Raw genomic sequence first — 27,114 nt, 5'->3', positions numbered from 1 at the left:
GGAATGCATATATGATATTGTTTGGAAAGCCAAAAGGAAAGAGACCACTAGGCAGAACAGGACATAGGTGGGTGGACAATATTAAAATGGATCTTAGAGAGATAGGATGGGATGGTATGGACTAGATTCATCTGGTTCAGAATAGGGACCAGTGGAGTGCTCTTGTGAACATGGTAATGAACCTTTGGATTCCATAAAATGCTGGCAAGTTCTTGAGTAGCTGCACAATTGGAGGTTTATCAAGATGGGCTCAGCTCCATTTGTGAGTGAGTGAGTGATGTATAAAAAATACATGTTTCATTATTACCTTTGCGATGCCAGATATCATGACGTGTTCTTGTGCATCAGTGAATGAGATGCAATGATTAAAACACAAATACTTATGAAGTGTAAATTCATGTAATGTGGTTGACAGGTGTTTTTAACTGAATTATCATGTTACCACTGTTCAGAGAAAGACCTGGTATATTATGTGTCAGTGGTACAGTGCTGTATCTTGCAAAAAAGTACATAATGTTCAGATAAAACTATGTGTGTATGAGCGTTGTTCAGAAGAAACCCATCCATGTTAAATATGGATGGTCACAGGGGATTATAAATTTGTGCAGTGGTTCCAAAGAGTTATTCATGGAGAAGTTCTGTTAACCAATGTGTCAATGGGAAGCCTGCTTCAACACCCATATGGACTATTTTTAATAGTTTCTACTCCTTCACCCACAACAATCCACAAACGATTTTCATTTCAACAAGCCTTGAGAAACTGTTTTGCATATAAACTTTCATGTTATATTAAACATACATGTACACCCTATCTCCTAGGGAATGAGGGTGCATCATAATCAGGTGATGACGTAAATTGTTACATAATTTAAAAAAGTTACTAAGGATCCTGTTTTCAACAAACAGGTACTTCTGGTATCCACATGCCAGTGCGAAATTCAGACATACTTACATACGATCTTCCTTCCAAGATACTCATATGACATACTCTGATTTATGGAGTAGATATATTTTACCATAGAATATTCTTCAATGAAAGACATAGTTTAATAGGGCAACAACAGAAAGAATACTTAGTGTAAGCTGTTGCAGAAGAGAATGAAACAGAGATTAGGGAAATGTGGGGTGGTATAAGGCAGCTCAATCACTACTTTCTTCCTTTCCCTTCGTTGAATGCTACTTAGGATCATCCAAGTTAAGGCTACAGTACAAGTAAATAAATCAATGACACGGTTGTAACAGAAATCAATGAGCATGCAATAGAGAAATAAACAAAGTACAAAAGAATAATGATGCAATAACATATGCAGTAAGTGCTTTTGTTTACAGCTATGACCACAGACTTTGCTGTGATTCCAATTCTATGGTTAATTGATCAATTAAATCCCAGAAAGGGAATACAAGGGGGGGGTGACTGTAACAGCAATAGCTAAAAGACAAAGGCCGTGGCCAAATACAATTTGGATATTCATGACACTTGCATCATGGCCCCAAATAACTGGCCCTAATGAATCAGGATCAGATGTTATTGCAGTCCAAAGACCTAATTACAGAATCAAAATCCAAGCCACAAATAAATGGGGCACTTTTCAGCACATTTCTAGGTCCTGCTGATGGGCATAGTGAGGACGTAGAAGGGAAACCATCTAGGTAGGAGGAATAGGAGATAACTATAAGGTAACCAAGAAGGCATGTACAGGCTGTTTCACAATGTGTAACACACTGAACTAGGGATGCATGGCCCAAGATGCCTATTTGCAGTTAACCATTATCCCTCATTTCTCCTTCTGGTCAGAGTTTGTGTGAAGCCTAAGCTTACAACAGCTGCTACATATTTCTCATGTACTTTGCTTCATGTAGTTTTTAAGGTGTCCAAATTTGTAATAGACAGACTTAATTTATTAGTAATATCTATTTAGACTTCTGTGCCAAAATTTCTTGTGCAGGACTTATTCATCCATTACATTAAAAGATAGCAGATATATGTTTCACTTTGGCTTTCATGAATGAGCCATGTCAAAAGTTGACTATTTCCCATTTCAGCAAACACTACAGTTGCCATCCTCCTGCAATCCAAAGTTACACATTAAATTCCGGCTATGAAAAACCAAGGACAAAAATGTACAAATATATACACAATTATTTCCTCTGCATAATATAAAGTAAAATATAGTGACTATTTCTTGAGTTCTTGGCTTAAAGTACAAGCAAAACATATATCATGAAGAGATCATCTGTCTGCCCATATGCATGTTTCATTTCCAAAATAACTCAGTAGGTTTCAGTGAATTTCATATTTGGGGTACAGATTCAAGCTTTGCAGTAATTTAAATTTGTTTGCATTTGTCCTTACATTAACTGAAGCTCAAAGTATAGTTTTATCAGGCCTTTACTTTTAAACTCCCTAAAATTTGGAAATCATTTGATCATTTACACATGAAGTTTGACACATTCATTCTAAATAACTCTGTCTATGATGCTCTTTATGAAAATTTCAAAAACTACATTTAAAACAGTTATGTTACTACAAATGTTTAATGATATGATTATACAGGGAGACATGAGAAGAGTTGAAGTAGATGGAAAGATCGTTTCAAAATTCTGAATGCCAGAAATTGCTTCTTGTATGACCCAATTCTTGAGCTGGAACAAGAAGATGGAGGAGGAGGAGGATTATATAGAGAAGTCCACAATATAAAAGACGCAAAACAAACTAAACTGTAGACAGTTATGGTAAAACTCATATAGGTTTCTTCAGTAAAAAAAATCCTGTGCTGCTAATGTGGAAAATAAAAAATTATGATGTTAGGGTGGTCACTAATGGCATAATGTCCATACAAAATTGACCGAAAATTGGTCATGTGGCCACAAGTTGAGATGGAGTGGAACATGAAAGCTTACACATACACCTTCCCCCTCACATATACCTTAAAGAAAGAAATTTGGCCAAAGTCCATACAAATACAAATGAAAATCATGTAGTTATATGTCCTGTACATCAAATGTAATGGTTACACTAACATGATTCATTAGCTGGAAATGCATAAAGCTATTTCTTCTTCTGTCACGATTTCCACTTATGCAGGTCAGTGGGAGATGGTCTCCACTTTCTTCTTTTTTCCCCCACAATCTTTCATTCTAGTTTCTTGCCAGCCCTTTCCTCTCTTCTTACTGTTATTCAGTACCTGGCTAAACTATCTCATACTGAGTCATTCTTGGTGGTCTACATATTTAAAGAATAGTCAGCACATGTCATGTAGTGACAGGCCATGTTAGTGCATACACTCATATGTGACACATGCGTGATTCATCATTATGATTGTATCAGGCATGTGCAGATGGCAAATGATAGCAATGATTGTGAATCAACTGGCAAGTTGTCAGCATATTACTTTAGGTGGAAGAGTGTAATACTGTATGTGCCATACAAGAGTATTAGTGCAGTTTATAAGCAGACCTCACTTGGCTGGGACAGAACTATGTGAAACCAGGAAATAATTTATTCCACCAGTCAACTGTGATTATGAAAGTGCACTGTTGCACGATTTAAACTATACGTTCACCAGAAACAATGAAGTTATATGGGAAGCTCCTAGACTTGCAATTGGAAATTCTTTATAGAGGGAAGGAGGTAAATTCTGAATACAGTATTATAAAAACAAATAAAATTCATTTAAATAGAATACCAATAGTATACCATGTAAGAGCTGAAAGATGTGGGCAATTTAAATGGTAATTTAACTCTAAGTTTATTACTTATTTCTTATGTAGCAGATGACTTGAAACAGTTATTTTATTCAAATATGTAACTGTCCCTATTAACCAGCTGTATGGTAATATGATGGGATGGTTAAAGACACAAAATCTTCAGAGAAACACTTGCATACAAACATTAAGTAAGAGAAAATGTTGTAATGTATTCAGGGGTGTGGCTATAGATTGGATCCTGGATTTATTGACCACTTGTATACACTACTTGAAACTAAACTTTACAGATCACTGACACACACAGACTAGTGTCCTCAATCTATTACAATCTCCACTAGCCGCTTCCTGGTAACAGATTTAAAACAGTGGAGATTCTTCAGCTCCCGGCACTCAGGTCCTCTTGTCACAGACCTGTGCAGAACTCTTGTCAACTGATAACTCGACTAACTGGGTTCCAGGCTGGCAGCCATTTCACATCATCCTCTTAGTGTACTCTTCACAGGCTGACTTTCAACTGACAACTGAACTCTCTCACTCACCATCGGACTTCTTCATGTCATTTGACTCAACAGTATTTCCTTCGGCAGAGTTGCTTTAAGACTGATGGCTTACTGCCCATCAGTTCATCTTGGTGCCAAGCCCCTTAAGACCCATAATCAGTATTTTTTTTTTTCAACTGAACACTTTCAGTTATAATCCTTATGTAATATCCTTTCTGATGAGAGGATGGGCCTGTAATTTACAATTTCTGCCGGTTCTCGCCAGCAGAGTCATTCTTTGGTCTGAGCCCATGACCATATTTTACTGTCTCAGGTTCGAGACTCCCCCAAATTGAAGGGCCAGGTATTTACATCTCCCAGGAACAGGGTGGCCCAGTTATATTCTTAGGCACTCTAACAATCCCTCTACTGTTGCTATGGGAGGTTGCCTGGCAAATACCTTGGATACTGATGTGTTTACCAGCCATTACCAAGCAATGCATGTTCCTTCTCATGATCGCTGCATAGCAACGGTATTATACCATACAATACCAAGCATAAGTGTTAGTGCAAAGGTGTTTTTTATATAAAAGTCACATAAACGCTCCAATTTCTCCATATCTGAGCATGTGATATGCTCCCAATCTTTACAAATTAGACGAATGATCCATTATTTTGAAATGTCTTCAAAAAACGTTGAAATAAGGACCATACACACTGCATGATTATTTGGGTTTGCACGTTCCTCAAAACAATTCCCATTATTGGCTCATTTGTCCTTCCTACAATTGCATTACCACGTTTGATTATGAAGAGCAGACTTCTGATTTATCCATGTGTAGCTTTCTTCTGGGGGAAAAAATATGTGATTTCTGTGGTGCTGTGCCACAAACAGGGTGGTTTACGTTTTCAGCTGACTTTGATTTCACCCCCTCAGTTTTCTTCATCCCCATGTATTCTTTCCTTCTCAGTGCACACTTAAGTCCAGTCTTATATGAAAATCAGTGATAATGCAAGCAGAGCCAGCTGATTTGTGGGATGAGTGACATTTCCTGTGGTCAGTCCCTTCTTGAATGATATCAGTGACATTAAGATTTTTAGTGTAAGAACTGTCTACGTTAAATAGGAGCACAGGTGGTTCGCATCCATCCTCATGGATGCCAGCCAAAAATAGATGGTAAAGCACCTTTCTTCAACTGTGCTCTGAAACTCCGGTGAAACAAGCGGGTATGGGGGGGCATAGATTACCCTGGCACTTATGAAGAAACTGTGTAATAAAGGAACCCCTTTCCACTGTTTTTATCATTGCAACTTCACATATCCATGTTAAAGTAACAATGTCTAGCTGTCAGGACTGAGCTATTCAGAGGCCTGTCTCAGCAACATTAAACACCCTGTTGACCTCATACGTCTTCTTCTCAAACTCCTCATCCAGAACTTGATGGAGCCTGGAAAAATGTTCATTATTGAACCCACAGGCTCTCGGAAGGAGATCTGATTACCATGGCATTATACAAAAAGATGTATTCCGTCTTCACCAGGATTTTGATTATTTTCAGAAAAACTTGTTTAAGATTTTTTTTTAGCTGGTATGCCACACAATGTAAATCCTTCCTTGTAAGCTCAAAGTCCTCTTATTTTTTAACTTTCTGGTTTCACTAGGAAATAAATCTGTCTTTAGACACAAAGTTTGGACAGCAATATAGGGCACATCAAACACACACACATATATATATATATTTATTAATGAAGTAATAAAATGTGAGATTCTGGAAATCCTGTTGTAGAATATAATGATGTTTCAGGGACAAGAGCATCTTCAGCACCAACCAGAACATCTAATCAATTATTAAGTAACATTACTGATAAAGAGATTTCCATTAGCTGGATGTCCCCTAGATGACCATTAAATACATGGAAAGAACATGGACGGACCAAAATGAAACAAATCAAACTCATGGAAAGAACAGTTGAAAAAAGGAAGTTTAATGGGTACAATCAACAGTAGTATAGGTCATGCATCAGTATCAATATTACTGTTTGGTCTGACTCCAAGGAATGCTAAATCTATTAATAAGACCTGTTTTTGGATGTCATCCCATACAGTGCGCAAGATGCAAACCAGTTGGATTTTACCCATGTATTTCATAGACCTATTGAAGGCAATTCTTCACAATATTCTGGCGAATTCAGTGGTTCCATATTACATTACAATTGTGTTATTAATCAATCTGGTGCCTGTGTAATAAAGGTTAGGACATATTATCCTGCATGAAGAAGGGAACTATTGTTGCAAGGAAGCTGGTATAATAAGCTTAATATAAGAGTGAATTGTACATATATTAAATTTACTGAAAAACAGTCACATAAAATAAACATATGATACAGTCACTGCATTCTATTTCTTCATCAACATCATCATCTTTTTAGCATAAACATGCCCTTGATAACTGCATATCTTTATATTCTACCATCTTCGTATCCGAGTATGAAATGATTATTCAGAATTATAATTGGTACTTTATTTACTGGAATATTGTACCATATTTATATTTCATATTAGTTTGTACATGATCACCTGAATATAATTTTAACATTGTTTCCAATTCACATGACTGACTCCTTACATCATCTTGATATACAACATGTCCAGTGGGCACACTCAGAAATGGAATTGGCTCTGTATATTTATATGACATGTATCACCACTTTTGTTATTAAGGATAATATACAACATTTCAGAATGTTATTTAAATACAGTTCATTTTACTGCTGATTTTATTCAATATGTTGTAGTAAACATGAATCAATTTAGTAAAGGATGTTCGTGCTGAAACATTACAAACTGCATGATTTCCTATCAACTTCCCTCTGCAGAATTGATAACACTCATACTAATTTAAATGTTCAATCATTGGTAAATATCATGGCAGATCTATGTAATATCTCTTTTATATCATTTGAATAAGCAAGTACAGTCATGCAATTTGACATTTCGAAATTTCTTATGACTTTAATTTAAAAGTACATAAATTGTCACGATTGAACCACTGAAACATAATAACATTGTTTAAAGGGATGTGTTGCTATTTTTTAATATGTTATAAATGTCCTTGGCAGATATTTTTGATTGGCATTTAGAAGTCTGGACTCTTTCTTCATGTCTGTTTGTAATATCCATACTGCTTTTCAATATTGTTGTTTAAATTCCCAATCATGCTGGTTGCAAAGACTGAACTCTTTGTTGCTGTTGTCCAATAACATTTCTTTTCCATGTGTCATATTACTTTATGATGCATTATTTTCAGTTGTGTCATAAACCTTTTGCTCGTCATTGGCCAGATGTAATGAATGTGCTTGCTCTGCTTCAACTGTATGAATAATAGTTTGGAACTTATGGAGTATTCAAAAGTAATGCTCGGTTTTCTGTTGAGGAATAAGATTTCAGATGGATAATGGGGACATTTCATAGCAAGGAGCATCGGCAGGGTCCTCCTGTCCAAGTACAGGTCTGGATGATGTGGCCACATAGCATTTGAGTGCTGTCAACATGGTGGCAACACAGACAGTTCCTGTTTGGATCCTTTGGCTGCTTATTTATATCGAGAAAAAAAATCTTCAAGCTCCAACGAAAATTTATTTGAATCTTAGCTGGGGTACCAGCCATTAAGATTGAGATTCTTCATTTTTCTTCCCCCTCAGTCCTTCCAGGAAAAAGCTGGGACTGTACCTTGAATAGGCCATTACAGCTTTCTGCCACATTATTCACCAATTAGCCTAATATTTGATGCTACATAGTTGGCTATACTAACAGCATCATAAAATAAACTGCAAAAAAAAAAAAAAAGGCTCCCTCTTCCACCACTCCCAGTTTGCAGAGCCACAAAGAGGATAACTGGACAGTAGGTATATGACTTGTAGCATTCACCACAATAGTACACAATAAAGTCTTCTTAAGTGATCATCTGTGTCAGTATGGAGACAGTCTGACCAGTGGCTAGCAACATGAATTCAGATGACCAACCACTGTTCCCACACCGTCCATGCTGAGGCAGGACATCACTGACCATCTGATTCTGCTCACTATTTACCATGGACAACTGTGTGTGTAAATATAGCTTGTAAACACAACTTTCATGACATCAACCTGTGACAATGGAGACACCAGCTTCACATTGACATGGTTGCCTGCTGAGGATATGGCGTACTCTCAGAGGTGTTTTATATGGAGAATAATTATCTGGTGCACATGGGAAGACTGAAAAATATGCATAAATACAATGAATTTTATTTTGTTTGACTGAGAATTTCCAAATTAACAACAAATGTCAATATATATATTCAGATCAACTTTGATGGATATGATGTACTATATCACAAAACCACTTCAGAATGAATAAAACTTAACTAAACTGCAGAGAGCAGAATGAGAGAGGAACGTATTGGTAGTTGATTGTTAACTGAATGACCTTTCTAATCCGGTAATTTATTCTGAAGATGAAGCAGAAATGTAAGAAATCAGTTCTGTGATATCTTCAGTGTGAGTTATGCTGCACCTGCAGTGTAACTCAGTTTACCACAGATGTGCAGCATTGTAGTTGTTATGTCTATCCACGTTTTTATCATCTGAAATTGCAACTTCTTACTCTGATGTAGAAGGAGAAAGTATTTTTTTTTTGTAGAGAGGCAATTTCTGATACTGTGCACATCTGCACATGAACTAAAAAATCATGTGTGTCCACTTTACTTTAACGTTTCTTGCTCTCTTTCACACATACTTGCAGGTGGAGAAAAATTACACTGAGAAAGAAATTAATTTTAAAGACTGTAATCAATAAGAATATTTTAAGGCTTCTCAGCTTAAAAGAGCTGTTCCAGGGATGCCATATGTCAGTTTATTTGCTCTTCCAGTACCTGAAAAATTCAATAAGTTCTCCTTATATTGGGTATTACTGTTTAAATCCTTTTCGCATGCCTTATAAAAATTACTTCTGACTAATATTTAAAAACAGGACATTACATGAAGATTGACACACAAAATGGTACCTTCTTTTAATATTTTTCTCATAATTCTCATTATATTTCTGAGACGTGAGGTATCTGCAGTGAATATGAGGATTACTACCTTCTGGGATGTCAGACCATGTAGTATGGTACACAGGTACCAATATTTCAGAGGAATCCGCTGTCTCCGACTTCAGGGTAGGAGAGAGTGTATTTTTTTGAGGATGAATGCAAGGAGGAAGTTTGGATGGTCACAGTTTTAGTAGGAGTGTTGAGGCATGAAGTAGGGCTCCCAGTATGTAGATCCACTGAGTCCTATGAAGCAGCAGCTATGTTGAATGCAGTGAATAACCAATTGAAAGCAGGATAAGGGGAAGAAGGAAGGGGGGGTGGTAGGTCAATCAACAAGGACCTGTAAAAGGATTACTGTACCCTGAAAATGGAGAGAGCAGGTACCTCCTCACTGTTTATGCGGTCACTCACTTTTCTCATCAACTTGTGCTGCACAGATTCAGACTAGCAACAAACGAGGTAAACCTAGAGTCCATATGTATTAACACTTCCAGGCAACTGTTCACAATTACCATCCTGTAGTACCTTCATGGCACTTGGCGGAGCAGGAGCCGCTCTTACTTTTTGTGATAACTCAGGTCCTGGTGATCTGACTTGGTGCAAGGAATGAGTCATAGGGCTCCAGTGGTGGTGGTCTGGAGTCAGGCTGCTGGAACGGGTATGTGAGATGACCAGTGTCATGTGACTTTGGTGCAGTTGGTCTCATACTCTGGAATGAAACATATTATCTGCTTTATATTCAACAATTTGCAAGTCTGAACCAGAATTAGAAAACGAGATTCTCCATTAGTGATTTAACTGCTAGAAAAAATCTTGATCTTATTACAGTAAACCCTCGCTAATTCAGTTACAGTTAATCTAGATGTTGGATAATCAGGATCAAAATTTGAAAAATGAATGCATATGAGAAACTTTAAAAGACAAGTGGAATTTAGGAGCAAGAGGACTTTCAGAGTGTGTTCAAGGCAGCTGAAGGGACTTAAACCACACAAGAAAATATCCAAGATCTGCTTCAGCTGGATGAAGGAGACCCTGGATTTCAGCTTCTTGTCTTTTTAAATAAAGGCTCTACAGTGATTTTCTTCATTTATTTTCATCAGCTCTATCTATCTCATATTATCAATTTTTCCAATTATTTGTTTTCTAGTTCTTTTGGTCTTTAGGGCTATATTTTGCTTCATTAATCTGGATTATTGCCTAACCCAGATGACCTCCCCCAAAATTAATCCGGATTAGCGAGAATTAACTGTATATATTTCAAATGAGATGGAACTCTAGCATCACCTCTGTGAGTGTCATGTCCTTGTAAAGTGGTGGTCCATATTTTTTAAGAAATATCAGACAAGTGTTCACACATTGTGAATGAAGAGATGTGAATCAAAAACCATTTTGTACATCCAAGTACAGAGTGTCCAGATGAAAGTTATCAAAAATAAAATAATTATATCTCAGAAAGCATTTACTATACACATTTATGGGTTACAACAATACAAATGGAAAATATCGAAGTTTTTTCTGAGTACATAACTTTCTCAATAAAGTTCAACGTGGGCTCCCTTGGTGGTGCAACAAATATCCAGAAGATATTCGATCAGCCTCTCACGGAGGCTCCTAAAACGCTGTAGCCTCTACATGCTATGAGATTGTTGGCGCCAGTCACTCAGTCAAAGAAATGCAGGGCCTTTATAAGTTAGGTCACACTTTTGAACAGAGTTATAAACAGGACACAAAGTGCACTGAATTTATTTCAAGTGCATCTTTCTAGTTTCACTATTGTTCTATATGGTGTCCTTGTATAAGATGAAAGTCCCATCTGTAGCAACTGCTGTAACAGTTCTTTCTCAGAGTTCATCAATGGTTTCTACTAGGATGTGCCGATGCCCTCCAACCTTTTATAGCCCCACAGTAAGGAGTCTACTGCAGTCAAGTCAGGTGACCAAGGAGACTAGGCAGTGGGTCCTGCTCAATCAGTTCATGAACCAGAGAAGGTTCACATCAGTTCTGTGTTCCATGGACATGAATTATCTGTTTCTCATATCATGATCCTCTGTCTGTTCAGTCTGCCACCAATGTGAACTGGTGTGAAAAGTGGCCTCATTGGTAGCCCATAGTTCATAATGAATTGACTGTTCAAAAGAGTGAATTTAGAGAGACTCTGTACATATATAGTAATAACTTAGCATTAATTTATACACTAATAATGACAATTTACTCCATGCTGACCTGGCTTCTATAAGTCTGTGAATTTCAATCCTTCTCACAGGCTGTGTATTGGCAATGAGGAATGAAATTTGATTAGCACTAACAGTATTGGCAGTAATGAGGAAGTGATGGCATAAATGACACTCACTGGATCCACAGTAACGGACTGGCTGATAGTAAACAGCTCTAGTGGCACATCTGTAACCCACTCACCCACCAGTGGGTGTACATTTTGGCGTGGTCGTGGTGGTGCTGAAGGTGCATATTGGTGATGTCTGAATGGAAACGTTGTATCAGAGTCCATGACATCCTGCACTTGCAGGACTCCTATCTGAGTTGTCCGAACGTGGTAAGGGAAAACTTTGTTTGCTCTAGATGGCAGTGTGAGGCACTGGAATGAGCACAGAATGTCATATATCAGACAACTGCAACCTACTGACTAGTTGTTTCATCACACAGTAATGGGCACAGTTATTTACACGCTTCCTAGCATACCATTTTAGCAATTTCAATTGCAGCATACTGTAGTGTTCTAAATAACAATAAATATTCTGAATCAACGCAAAATGCATTTAACTGTGGTTACACGTCCCACCATCTGATCATTATATGTGGAACGCTCTCAATTATCCATGCGCAAATTAGTCGGTTTATGAATTATCTGCATACCTCTTTAGGTGCATCTGCAACCCTGCACAGCACCTATTAAGTTCGCTCAAGTTGTTCAACATTCTGTACATATGAAATAACAGACACTCACAAAATAGATTTTCATGAAATTTGATACTGGTGAATTTATGTAGGGCTGTTGAGTATTTAAATTTTTATTTGCAGTGAACAATTTTAGTGACCATTTTACACAAAGTCCTACATGTGTTTCTACATCCATTTTGAGTGTACTGTGCTAAATATTTATTTGAATGAAAAAATATTAAAAAAAAACCTGTAGACCAATATGAAACACATGTCTTACATTCAATTCACTTTTCCTGCAAGTCTTAGGGTTCTCAAGATAACTGCACAAATTTGATGTAATGTTTAAATCTCCAATAAATTTGACTTGGTTCATCCTTATCCATCCTTATCCATCACACTGGTAATAGAATAAAAGACTACTGATGCCATCCAGTGTGATTGTTAAATGTTGTGCTTTTTAATCTTACATAATATGGGTATTACACCAAAAAAGTTAATAAAACAATTAGTATACAAAACAGAAAATGCAATAAGACAGGTAAAAAGTACCCATAATATATTTGCAGAGTCCTATTCTTCAAACAATGGGATCATGACATGGAATACATTCATCTTCCTTTAAAGAGAACAAGTATAAAGGATAAGAACCAAATTGATTCTAGATTATAACAATAAGTTCTTTAAACCATACTTGTAAATAGACTAATTATAATTATTTATAAATGCTTTAATACATTCATGGCAGTAATTGTTACAGGATAATATTTTATAGTTATGACATGGCAATAGTAGTGTTTGTATGTACTGATAATGACCAATGACATTGTAATAGTAGTTTCTGCATGTATTGATAATGTCCTACTGAAGATGGTCACTCTGACTGAAACATGTAAAGGAGGAAAGATTAAAAACCACAACATTTATCAGTATACTGGATGGCGTTAATAATCTTTTATACTGTAAATCTCCAAATTCAACACTCACCATGGTCTCCCATTCACATTCAAAGGGGAGGGAGAGAGGAGACATAACCTCAACTGAGCTAAAAGAAACATCGAACAAAAAATAAATCCTTTCCAGGACAAAAACATTATGTCTATCAGAGAAGGAAAATGGAAATGTGAGAAAAGATGGATGTTTTAAGGATTATGACTCTGAAAGTTGAAGCAGCATAGTGAAATTTTTGGTATCCACTTACAGGAATGCATGGCGTCAAATTTAACACTGAAAATGAAGGGTTTCTCCAAAAAACTCGTAAATCCCCATGACACAATATGGGGGTCCAATTCCAGAAGACTGTATTCTTAATATATGAATTTGTTTCTCTATAGACACTCATGACTCACAAGGAACAAGATGTGGCCAACTAGAGCAATGATGTGCAGCACGCCACAAACAACACTCTCTCTTACCCACTTGTCTATGAGATTATTTGCAGCCAGGATGAATAATGGACCAGCCATGAACCTGCCAACAGAAGGAACATACTATCAGGTGCCTGCATCTTGCCCCAGAAATCATGACTATACAGGAAGCAGCCCCACACTGTGCCCATATTTATGTGGACTGTTACTCACCACAAGGTTCCCACGATGTTGAATGGATAGTAGAATCTTGCCTTCTCTGGATAGTGTTTGAGTGTGAATATGGTGGAGTACATGAACATCCACCAAGCTATGATGCGCAGGAAGATAATTCCATAACCAGGCGGAGACTCGTACAGGTACAGTACCTCTCCAGGATCAAAGAACTGTATGGAAAGGAAAGAAAGAAAGAAAGCTGAATGGCTGTTTCTGTCAAAAAAATGTGAGAATCTATGTTGCTGAGAAGAAATATTATGAGCACTGAATCATACTGTCACATGAGTGACTACAGACAGGATTTGGATTGGTAATTGGAGTTACTGAACACATACAGAAAGAAACTACAAATAACTATGACAGTCTCACACTCCAAAAACCATTGTAACTAAAGCACACATAAAATCTTCTCAGTCTTCACTAGCCGTTGCTTGGTAGTGGCTTCAATGGTGGAGGTTCCCCTTCCTCTGGGTCCCCCAAATTTCCCTGACCTCAGCTACCAGCCTCTCACTTCTCACAACTGAAACTCTCAACTGTCCTCATTATATAGTCCTGGCATGGACAACACAGAAGGAGTCTCTTCCATTACTGTGTGTTCTCTTGTTTCTGGGGAAACAACGTATCCACAGAGCTGTTCCCTAGCAACAGCTGTTGCACTGTTGCCTGTTAACACATTCATTACTGGGCAATGGGTCTACATGTCACATTATATTTTGAGGTTCTAACTGAGGTTTCTGTTCAGACTGTTCCCTTGTTGCTGGGGAAACCTGTCCACAGCGCTGTTCCCTAGCAACAGCCATTGCTGTTAACACTTGTGTTATTTGGCAATGGGTCTGTATGTCACATTATATTTTGAGGTTCTAACTGAGGAACTAGGGATCTCCCATGTGCTGCTGTGGTTAAAGCTGCACTTGTCTGGAGAGCTGTTGGAAACCTTTCCTGTACTCTCTAGAAGAATGCAAAAAGCTCCTCTGTATGATTTCTAACGATCCAGTGAACCAAGCCAGCTGTCAGACCTGTTTTACACTGTCCTTTCCAGAGTACCCATCTATCTGAGATTTCCTCCAAACCCCCTCCTCCCCAGTTCCTGTCTTCTCATTTTCACTACACTCTGTTACTCTGCAAGGTCCACCCATACCTCCCAGTGGTCAGTGAAGCCACTATTTCTCCTGCTTGCTCACATCTCTCCATCCTCCAAATATGGTCCGGTTCGGAGCCAGCATTAGTAACTACTCGTATTCCCCTAGCTCTGTCATCTCTGGGTCACTTTCCAGGACCAAGTTTCCTTAGCATGACTCATTCTGCTTCTTGCTTGTTGCTTCCTTGACTTATGCTCCTACCCTGAAGGTGAAGGCAGCAAGTCCCTCCAAAATATCGGTAAATTTATACCAGATTACAGTACACATCACATCTTAAAACACAGTACTGCCCATATGCAGTGGTGTGAGAACCTCATACTTAATGTGACTGAACTGCGTTGTGACAGGATGAAGATGGTAGAGCCCAAACAGGGCAAGTGTCAAGGAGAGGGCAGCAGTGGACAGGGATTCCTTCTCTAATGTGAAAATTGATGGTGGGAATAACAGGTTAGGATAGATGTCATGAGAAGGAAGGAAGAACGTAGGAGAAAACCCAGGAGGACAAGCTCTGGGAAGACAAAGACAGATGAAGAGTCTTGGTTGTTAGATGACCCATATTAGTGGAAACACTGACAGAAGAAGAAGGAGAAATACCTAATGGTATAAGCCAAAGGAAACAAGGGCAGAAGTAACATTTCTGCATGTCATTACAAACAATGAGACCGCTAAACTTCTGTCACTGTACTGCTCTGCACATCAACATTCATAAAATATTACTTTTGCCAAATATGCGTATAAAATGTAAAGCCTTTTGGTAAGAGAGGGATGCATTCTTTTATTTTTAAAGTTTTTTGACAGTGATTGATTCATTATACCAAAGCTGTGATAGGCACTGGCCATTTTCTAAGGTATACCTGATATACAAAACACTTGCACAGTTGTCTGTCTCCTGTTTTCAAAGTGACTGCTTGTCACTACACCTACAAATTTTTATTAATTTTATTATTTTCTTATATTACAAGCCACGATTGAGATTGAATCCCACACATTTTTAATAACAGGCTAGTATGCTAATCACTAGATCACCCCAGGGTTGATCAATTCAACAACTGATCATATGAAGACAAGAAAAAGACAACTCCAGAATCACTGCTTGCAACAAATGATGGGCAGTGTCTAACATACTGTAACGGATTTGATCAACACTTTGCCAGGCAACAGCTCTGTAAACACGGTCCAACAAGCAACAGTAGAGGAAGCTGTGTTTTCTGTATATCTGACCAACGTGCCAATAGACTGGCTGGATAGCGATCACGTGGTATGTGTTTACTGTAGGTGTATGTCTGTCCTGTGGCTATATAATTAAGAGTGAGAGAATTCATTCAGAGCGATTATGAGTGAGTAGTAGTGGCTGAAGCACATGAACAAGAGGATAGCAGTAAGTTGGAGGAATACGGCAGTTGCAAGTTATGAATGAGTAGTAGTGGCAGAAGCATGCAAACAAGGTGATAGCAGTAAGCTGGAGGAGTACAACAGTTATGAGTAGTAGCAGTGACAGAAGCACATAAACAAGCAAGTAGTAAGCTTCAGGAGTACAGAAGAGAACAAGAATTTAGCCTGTGAAGATTTAATGTGTGATTTGAAGACTTTATGTGTGCTATAGTGCAGCTATATTGGGAGTGTGTGATTCAGTGAGACTTTTATAGTTCCTGTGTTATAAATCCATGAAGACTAGTGCAGATAGACTGAAGAGATTAGTGTGGAGTGCTTCAAAGTGTGAAAATAACAAACAGTATTAGAATTATTTGTAGTTACAGCCTGTAGGTATGGCCGTGCCATAGCTCAAGCGGTTAGTCGCTGGCTTCCCACCACGGCAGCCTGGGTTCGATCCCGGGTCTGGTCAAGTGGGATTTGTGGTGGACAAAGTGGAGCTGGGGCAGGTCTTCTCTGAGTACTTCGGTTTCCCCTGGCAACCTTCATTCCACCAATTGCTCCACAATCACCCTCACCTATCATCTGGGGCTGGTACCATAGGCCAGAATTGGCCACAGTCCCACTTAGTCACACCCTACCAGCAATAAAAAAAAATAACACAGCCTGTAGGTTGTTAAAAAGTCCAATTACCAATCCAAACCCGCATCTTAGTCACTGACATATGTGACTGTATAGTAGAGAGTTAAGTTTATAATGTACTGGCTGGCCTAAACTTTGTTGGAGATGAATGATGTGTGTGCCCCACCTGTCTCTCATACACAAAGAGAACAGTGTACGTCACAACGTACAGACACATGAAGATGGTGAGCTTGATGGAAGAGGCCAGCCGCAGCCTGCCACGTGTGACTGTGAAGCCCTTTGCCAGCAGAAGTAAGAGGAGGAGGTACACAATCTCACTAGCAGACTCACACACGCGGCCTGCGAAAGCAAGTGGTCTGATAAGTGGGGTGTGACCTACACACTGTTAAATATGATCTTCTACATTGTAATCTACGAAATGTTAAGAGGGTGCTCACTAGAAACAATGTAGAATGGCAGAACTTTTGTGTGTCAGGATAAGCCAAACTGTTAAGACCTGCACTGAAAAATCTGTAATAGCACAGTACAGATGGCTCTCATTATACTTGTACGTGGGGGTTGCACTCCTGAAAATAGCTATGAATGTAAAAAATGTGCAAAAGAGAAGGGCACTGAATGTGCACTGAAAATGATGGATAAAGAGTAGGAAAGGACATGACTGAGTCAAAATGGTTGGGTGAGTCAGGAGAACTGGACACACAAGTCACTGACCATGCATGGCAGGGTCTACTGTGGCTGCAGATGGGACAATGATGCTCAACACACTGAAATATTGATGATATGAGAAAACATGGATGATGAAATTGTGTATAATGGGAGTCACTGTATTTTATATTGACAATTGTCAACATACCAAAACTTAAACACATATGGTGGGCAATCCCGACTGTCAATTTACATCAAAGGGAGAGTAAATTGTTCTGCTTATGAAATAAAAAAAACTTAGAATTAGTTGGGTTTTGGAGTTTGCCTATCATCTGTTATGCTAAGAACTAGAGAATACAATGTTTCAGAAACAGGTTCTGTTTCCACCTTATGGTGGGGGGGGGACACCTACTCCACTGGGTCTCTTAGAAAGAGCTAACCTCAGTCACTGGACCAACAGAGTATGTGAGGATGGAAACAGATCAAGCTTCCAAAACGTTGTGTTCTCTAGTTTTGAGAATTCCGGATGATGGCCAAAGTCCAAAACTCCAGTAATTTTGAGTGTTATACACATTGCCAGAACCCTTTTGATTCTAAACAAAAAAGAATTGACACATGTGCACAGCACGCATACAAACCACACCATTAATAACAAGAACACACCACCAAGGGATAGACGACAATTCTTGTACTAAGGGAGGCAAAACCAACCCACATTGGTTCACGAGTAAAATTCTTATCTTAAAATAAGTTTATACACACACTCATAAACATAATTTTAACATAAGGAAGGCTGCTGTGGTGAAACAAATTTAATTTTTTATATAAAATACGTGGAACATTTTTAATTATCCATTAGGGAATTGATTCCAACTACAGCACTTCTAAGTAATACAATTCAAAAACGTTCTTATCACAAAAATAATTTTATGTCAACGGCTATACGACAAAAATCAACAACTACGTATAGTGAGCATCATAAATGTTTTAAGTGTTTCTACTCTTTTAAGTATTAGTGGGTTCCTGATCGTAGAGGCATACCTCTGATTATGATTCATTATGAATTGAAACATGTTGGGTAACTAAGTGCTAAAATGGTGGAAGCATTATATGTCACATTGGACTGAAATAAACTTAACTGTAAACCTGTTAGTGTGATGGACCAGAATGAAAGAAATTAAAAAAATATATATATATGTTTACATGAAATTTACTCATGTAACTATGTAAGAAACCAGCTTTACACTACAGCAAAAGGTAAAGTTGTCTTTGTGATTAATTAATTATTCACTATGTCATGAAAAAATATAGGGGAATGGAGGTATAGCTCCACCATTCTTGACCATGGCACTAGATGGAGAGTGGTCAGCTTCATGCCCAGGCCGCTTTACTCCCCGGGGAAAGAACTCCAATACCCACTGTATAGGAGGCTGGGTGGGCCCAAGAGCCAGTCTGGATGCTGTGAAGTAGAGAAAAGTCTCTTTCCCTTGTCAGGAATTGAACCGTGGTTGTCCAGCCTGTATCCTGTTGCTATACTGACTGAGCTATCTTGGCTTTAGCTCCTAATAAAAATATTCATTTCCCTTCCAGTTACTCTATACTAGTTGCTGCATGATACTTTTGCTTTTTCAGTGTGATTTAGAAAAATATAGAAAACATCAAGAAGTACCAGAGCTCACCCAGGGTCTTCGTTCTGGGAAAGCCAATTCCATCAAGTGCATACTTTATGTATGCTGCACTCTGAAGGATGTTCCCCAACTCCTGGAGCAGCACAGAGGCAACAAACAGTTTGTATGTCATGTGGAAGAGTTGCCGTGCCTTCAGCTCCACTACAACACATGCAACAGTAATATTATTATTTCATTTATGGTTCCTTTAATGATGCTTCCAATAACTTAGATCATGTGGTGTCCATTGATAGACTGATTAGTGAATAATGGAGTGGAATGGAGTGGTCATGGCTTAATCTGAAGAACAATACTGGCATTTGCCAGAAGTGACTGAAGAAAGCAAAAACAAACCCTTGTAAAGATAGCCTGCCTCTGAGTTGAGATTTGAAGCCAGGTTCTCTCAAGCAGCAGGCAGAGTGCTACTCGCTTGTCCATGACATTCAGTGAGATGATCCTTACTAGCTAAAATGTTGTTTTTGCATTTAAACACGTCAAGATAGAAACTTGAGCATATACAGAACTTTCAATGGTTTAAAGCACATTCGTTACATAAGTAACACAATCCTTAAAATTAAAAGTCTCTGAGTTTTGTCCAACATTTTATTCATGAATTTTGTGTGGTTTTCGCAATAAAAATTATTTATTTAAATAGTATTAAGTAGTTGATCTTTGTAATGGAGATTCAGTACGTTTTCTGTGAGGCTGGAAGTGAATTTGTGTAAAACCTATTTATGTGAACTTGATGCTTTGAATGGTTAATGGTACATTCATAACAGAGCAGAGACAATACTCCTCATAAATACTAAATTGCAGTGATGCAGATGTATGTGTAGTTTGCATTAACGAACTAAAATATCTGAATACAGCACAAGCCTCACCTGTGCACATCACAATGGCCAGAATCATCAGCAGGTATGCAATGCAGGATGCCATCAGGTTCGGCAAGATATCTGTGGATGACAATCTTACTGTCAGCTAACACAGAAATATGGTTCATGTTATGGCCTTCTGTGATGTGACACCATATAGCATTGTATGTACATACCAACATTTTGCAGGAACATGCTGTCTCCATCTTCGAAGTTTATTTCAACTGACCACATAACCACTCCATTCACTCTGACCCTGAAGATGGAGGCAATGTGTTTCTCCAAAGTATCAATAGCAACTAATAATATTAAATGATGTCACAACCCAGCAGAACACAGCCTGAACACGCTTACTATGAAAATCTGAAAATATATAACAGAATACAGTGGAGAAAAATAACAGAGCCTGCACTCACAGTAAACTCTTGCAGCTAAGCAAGATCGGCATAACTAAATATCATCAGTGCTTTCTTCCTAAAAACATGCCTGCCAGCTTTAACCTTATGATTAAAGCATACAACAGACTGGCAGATGTGTTTGCTGGTGTGCACCAATTATATGTCAGTGTGTATACCAATATATACCCGCTGAAGAAAGTGTTGAATGCAGGCATGATTATCAATTATAACTTCATCAGTTCATATAACTTCTATTACAATTTTCTTAACAATGACCCTGGCATCAGAACTTAAAATTTCACACCACTATCTGAGGTTCTTGCTCTTGGATCCTATTGTACTCCAGCATATTAAACTTCACCACATCCTACAGTCTTGAAAAGAACTTTACTATTACCCTTACAAATATCTCTTGGCCTTCATGATGACTGCTTTCTAAGAAGTTTCCCCACAGAAATTCTTTTTGTTGTTTAATCCATCTGAGCTATATTTCAAACTATCTCTCATTACATATTATCTCCATCCCCACTTCCATTATCAGTTTTTGTCACTTGCTTTCCCAACATATTGTCACATGTTGGGTGTATGTCACGTGACAAATAACTTCATGCCATTCTGGATCTAGCAAATTTATTGCACATTCGCTCATACACTTATACAATTCACAGTTTCACAGTTACTGCCATCGGCAGTACCACAAATACTTCTCCTGTAGTCATTTCCATTCACTCGATACAACTAGACTCAATGACTGCTAGACTTCAACTGCACTCGGCAACTTCACGATCCACACTGTTTCACTACTGATCACATACTCTCCTCACATACTGCTCAGCTGGCTTTTTATACCGTTCCTTGTTGCAATGTGTTACCAGCGGTGTCCCCTTGTTACATCACAGCGGGGGAGGGGGACAGAGTGTTGACTGGCCTGTTACCGCAGCAGCGCCAGTTGCTCTGGTGCTGTTATGTCACCGCTGGAAGGGGGGGGGTGTTTACCGAGCGTTGTGCTGTCCACGTCACAATATTATGGTGTTAATTACCTCTACTACAGACCACATGGGTTGGTTTAGTGGTAAGGCCCTACACTCATATTCAGGAGGACCTAGGTTCAAATCCCGACCAAATTTTTCATGGTATTGCTCATTCTCTCTGGGAAAATTCCAGGACAGTAACTTGATTAGGCCACAACTGTTTCCTTACAAATCCTTTCCAACTCACCAGTCATGCATTACCTTACCATTCAGTGCTGCATAATCTAGGTACTGAGAGTACTGTAAAATACTCTACAGAGCATCTCCAATAGGCCCTAATGGAAGACAACAATAGTGCAGATGATCTAAAAAGATGCTTTGAAATTCTAGTTGGTATTTACATTTGAATGTCAATGAGACTTGAATCATCTGTAGAATTATTCTTGAATATACGAGGGAGAGTCAGTAAATGGGTCATAAATGGAAATAAAACAGCTGTAATGGACACAATAGGTTTCCTATGTGTATCACTAGGTAGCAGCACAGTCCAGCTTCATGACAGTCTAGGTAGCAGACGCGCATGCACATGTTCAGAGGCTGGTTTCACTAGTCAATATGGAGACCACGCTTGAGTGTATACTACCGAAGAGTAGCGGTCTGTTGTGCTGTCTTGTGTGTGTGTGTGTGTGTGGGGGGGGAAGGGCTCAATGCAAAGGATATTAACAGAGAAATATTTTCTGTTTACAGTGGGAAGTGTTTAACGCACAAAGTGGTTCACAACTGGGTGAGAAATCTCTCAAGGTTGAAGAGGTTGCAACAGAGGTGCAGAAGTGGCTGAGACAACAGCCAAAGGACTTCTATGTTGCAGGTTTTAACACATTGGTAAAGTGATAGGACAAGTGTATCAATGTTAGTGGAGAAATAGGTGTGTGGTTAACATGACATGGTGAATCCTCGGGTTGTGGATGGAGGATGTGGCTTCCAGGTATGGGAGTCAGTGTCAATGTACGGAATAAACAGCCTTGGACAGCCAACAAGGAGTGATTCTTCAGCTTGTAGGTTGGTCAGGTAGGCTAACAAGCCCTCATTGTAACAAAAGCCAGCATGTTATGAAACATGACACATAACCATGGACCTGACAGGCTTTGTGAACACTGTAATGAACCTCTGGATTACATAAAAATTTGATTGAGCGACTAGTAGATTCTTGAGGAGGATTTTCTCCTATGTTGATAGTTGGTACTCTGAGAGACCTTACAGCCTGACTGTGCTGCAGAACCAAGTTCTTATTGAATCAAGTTCTGAAGATGTACAATCTGTCCACACAGCCTACTGTCCAAATAAGCGCTGTCTTCCTCACACCCTGCACATGAATATCAACATTAATTGAATTCACAGAAATCAACAAGGCCATGACCAAGCTACAGATCACATGAACTTGAAATATCAGAATGCATACATGCCAGAGGGGGAACACAGTAGCGCAGTTGGTTGAGCCACATTATGGTCTTGGGTTCAACTCAGCCTCTAACAGAAATTAGTATCTGGAATCTTCCTGGGGCATAAAGGGCAGCCAGCATGTAAGGCTCACAATCTTACTGCCACCTGTGAGCCGACTGTCTAGAAAATGTGGGAGCCTTCACATCTCACAACCCAATGGGCCTTCATGCCCTATTACAGGGATAGCCTTACCTTTTACTGTTATACATACCAGACAAATCTGTGATAACTGATGTAGTTAAGTGTCCATTTTCTTAAATTAGTTATTTAATGATGATGTCAGGATCAAGACTGTATAGCATCGGATGGTAGAATTATTAATAAATGTGGAACCAGTTTGTGGATGAGGATTGGCAGGGGAAACTGAATTACTCAGAGAAAACCTGCCCCAGTGCCACTTTGTCCACCACACATCTCACATACTAGGCCGCCATGTTGGAAAGCTGATGACTGACTGACTGAGTTATGGCATGGCTCAGTATTTCCATTTCAATGTTGAAGGTACTTCTGAATGTACATGACAGGAGAGCTATGCTAATATGGCACGAAAATATTTCACGAGTGTATCACAGAACATAAGACCCCATTCAATGTAGCCAACAGACTGTGTGAACCAAGAGAGAATGAAAGGTACATTGTGTACCTGGATAATGTTTCAAAAGCCGTAGGAATGTGACAAGAAGGGAGAGAAATAGAAATGAAATTTTAGAGAGGTTGGAATTCAAAATTTGCTAAAAGAACCAGAAGATAAATAATTTAAATGATTTGGCCATATAAAAAGAACGGACAGAACAAGAATACTCAGAAGGACAGCAGCATTAATGTTTAAAGGAAGGCAGGCTATGCAATGGCACAACCCAAACTGGTTCATAACACATTTCAAATTATGTGGCTAGGACTTACTGCAGGTCAGCTATAAAAAGTTATTTAAAATATGAAAATTAGTTATGGAATTTAAATATATAATATGAGATCATATAATAATGATGACAGTGGCAACAACAGCAGCACCACTGACAATGACAACAATAACAACAATCCATTCCAGTGCAGAGACATGTTATGGACATTACATAACAGAGTCTATCCACCATTTCAGAGTTCTTTCCAAATTTCTCTCTCCTTTGGGCTGGTATTTCATGATATTTTTTAGAATCCCATCAGATTTCATCCTGTTATTTCACATCGGTCCTGTAATGTTGTATGAATTTTCTAATTTGTGGAATTTCTAATTCTCTCAAAAATTCCTTAGTATTCTTATGGTCCAAAAGGGTGTGTCTTGCAGGTCTCAAGAAATATGTTTCTGTGACATCAGTCTTGTCTCATAAGGTCTTCCCTTTCACTACCACAAGATGATACTGGTACACGAAGTGTCTTATATACAAGTACAAAAATTCTTATTATTATTACTAGCTGTGCCTGGCCACGCCTTGCTGTGGCTCAGTCTCACACGAAAAATTAGATCAAAATGAAAATAAATCGAAACTGTTTATATTCGGCGTTGGTGATCCCAAGACTAACTCCTTCGGCGCTTACCTCCAGGCTCTCTTCTGTATCCATTGGCATCTGCCCTGAGACTGACTGCTTCTTGTCCGAGGTGGGCTATTTATACCTCGGCGGATGCTGTGATTTCACTCGGAATCTCTTGTGATACTTGTGACCTCGTGATACTCGAGACATTCGTGATACGGAACAGTCGCCGGAGCTAAACTCTCTTATACATATAGCCAGCGCTCGGACGGGATAGGGAATACCTTATCGAAGAGTTAGTTTCATCCGTTGCTTAGGAAATGCTAGCAACGGCAAACTGTTATTGCGTTTCCATGGAAGTATACTCTAACTGTTCTAGTGTTACAATTGAAACGACTGCTCGATTCAGAACATGTGGCAGGTTTTTACCTGTTTTTACCTGTTTTTACCTGTCATGGGTGTGACATCTATATAATAGGCACACAGAAACATGCGGGTGTTCAAATGCAACGTTGGGTCAAAATTTCGAAGCGATTGGTGAAGAAGTTTCGGAGATCTTAGGTAAGACTCAAACGAACATTTACATTCTTATTTATATAGATTGAAGGGGGCGGGTTTCCCCATGCACCGTGACTAATAGTCTATTGTATGTCCCCACTAATATTCTTACTTCTGTATCTACAAATGAATAATGGTTTGACAGTCTTCATGCAAAGTCTTATTTTTGGTCCACATAAACAAAACTAAAACATTATCAGCTTCTCATTAAGGAAATCTATGCTGTGTGGGTCCTCCTTACCTCATAAGAACTATTCTCAATATATGTATTGTCCAATAAAACTTGTACATAGGTAATGAAGATTGGATTCATACCAGGGAAAGTTGTATATTATGAAATAAACGTCTTCCTACAGAACAGCAATGTATAGTTGACAAATTCCTTTCATTGTATAAACTACTCACTCACAGAATTCATCAGCTGAGAAGTGTTCATGCCAGTAATCCCCAGGTGGGCCATTTGTCATCAGAAACTTGTATCGCAAGTTCAGTCCCTGCAACAGAATCACTGTGTATGTCTCTGTGTTACTGTTTTGTTCCATCACTTTATAACCATCTCCATGGAGTCTTTGCTGAGAAGCTAACAGTTGCTCAGCTAATCAACAAATTCTCAGCATCGTGAAGATTCATTACCATGTTCACAATGGCTTAACATTGGTTCCTATCCTGAGCCAGATGAATTCAGTCCACACCCTATAATCCTCTTTTTTTATGATTCATGTTAATATCACCCTCCCATCTATGTCTAGGTTTTCCTAGTGGATTCTTTCCTTTAATTTTCCTTACAAAAACTTTATGCACTTCTCTTACATGCATGCTATATACCATGCCCATAACATCATCCTTGATTTGATCATCCTAATAAACTTTGGTATGAACTGTTAATTATAATGATCCCTTTTATGCAATTTTCTACCACCACCTGCTACTTTCGCCCTGTGAAGTCCAAACATTCTCATCAAGACTCTGTTTTCAGGCACCATCAGTATATGTCCATCTCTTAATGCAGTGGTTTCCAAAATGTATGTGATTGTGGTCCATTAAACTTAGCAAAAATTTCACAACAGCCTTTTCTTAATTTTCTGTGGTATTTTAGCAATAGATTTTTCACCTTTCCATTTTAAAACTAAACACATTTAGGCTCATAGCATTTATTTATGAAGATTTTACAAACGTTATGACATTTTGACAACTATGATTCAGTTTTACAACATAACCTTCCCAGAATATCCCTCCCCCCTTACAAAAATTCCACCTGGGGGGGGCAGGTGCCATGTTCCACACTTTGAATATCACAACTTCAATGTGAGAATTATTGTCATGCAAATTTCTTACACAACTTAACACATGTATAAAAAAAAAAGGTACACATATCCTTGTAACAGGATGTGGAGGCCCATAGGGTTGTGAGATGTGAAGGCTCCCACATTTTCTAGACAGTCAGCTCATAAATGTCGGTGAGGGTGAGTTTTACGTGCTGACGCCCTTTACCCCAGGAAGATTCCTGGTACTCATATCTGTTGCAGTTCAAGTCGACCCCAGGGCTAGAGTGCAACGGGAAGTTTAGATCAATCGAAGAAACGAATGACCTCATCAGGAATCAAACCCACAACTTTTGGCTTGTATCATACTGCCTCAACCAACTACGCTAGTGCATGCCCTAACAAATATATAGTTTTCAAAATTATGTTTTAGGTGTATAAGATTGCTTTTCATAATCTATATACTTGTAAATGACTTGCCTCTTCACTAAACACCTCATCAGTACCCATAATATTTGCTGATGACACTAGTGCCATAATTTCTAGTAAAAATTTAGATGATTTCTGCATACCACCAAATAAAATTCTCTCTCAAATGAATAAATAATTTTCCGCAAACAAGCTGTCGCATGGGGCTCATGACCACATTTGACAGTCTCAGATTCAAGACTCCCCCAAACTTGAGGGTCCCTGTATTTATATCCCCCAGGAACAGGGTGACACAATTATAACTCCAGGCAGTGGGTTCCATTTTTTCACCTCCTACGACTAGCAGGGCTATTGTGGAGGTATTCGAACCTGCCTTCACACGGGGTTAGGGGGATTAATGTGAGAGTCAGAGTTACTTTAGGACTAGCGATTTACCGCCCATCAGTTCA

The 27,114-nt window shown here is 38.7% G+C and overlaps 1 protein-coding gene across 1 annotated transcript in view; it reads right to left on the bottom strand.

The window, feature by feature from the left end:
• Nucleotides 1-220: 220 nt before the first annotated feature.
• LOC111872719 (transmembrane protein 145) overlaps nucleotides 221-27,114 on the bottom strand; it is a 34,295-nt gene continuing 7,401 nt past the window's right edge. Inside the window, exons 5-12 of the mRNA XM_023866871.2 lie at nucleotides 25,384-25,468; nucleotides 20,087-20,158; nucleotides 19,218-19,367; nucleotides 17,060-17,232; nucleotides 13,739-13,911; nucleotides 13,508-13,628; nucleotides 11,614-11,856; nucleotides 221-9,972 (exon numbers count right to left, since the gene is read on the bottom strand). Coding sequence (XP_023722639.1) covers nucleotides 9,838-9,972; nucleotides 11,614-11,856; nucleotides 13,508-13,628; nucleotides 13,739-13,911; nucleotides 17,060-17,232; nucleotides 19,218-19,367; nucleotides 20,087-20,158; nucleotides 25,384-25,468 — 1,152 coding nt within the window. The 3' untranslated portion in view covers nucleotides 221-9,837. The remainder of the gene's footprint in view (nucleotides 9,973-11,613; nucleotides 11,857-13,507; nucleotides 13,629-13,738; nucleotides 13,912-17,059; nucleotides 17,233-19,217; nucleotides 19,368-20,086; nucleotides 20,159-25,383; nucleotides 25,469-27,114) is intronic.

This window comes from Cryptotermes secundus, unplaced genomic scaffold, assembly GCF_002891405.2.
Source record: "Cryptotermes secundus unplaced genomic scaffold, Csec_1.0 scaffold900, whole genome shotgun sequence".
Classification (NCBI taxonomy): Eukaryota; Metazoa; Arthropoda; class Insecta; order Blattodea; family Kalotermitidae; genus Cryptotermes; species Cryptotermes secundus.
Note: the sequence above shows the minus strand (reverse complement) of the source record. Positions and strands in the feature narration are given on the sequence as shown.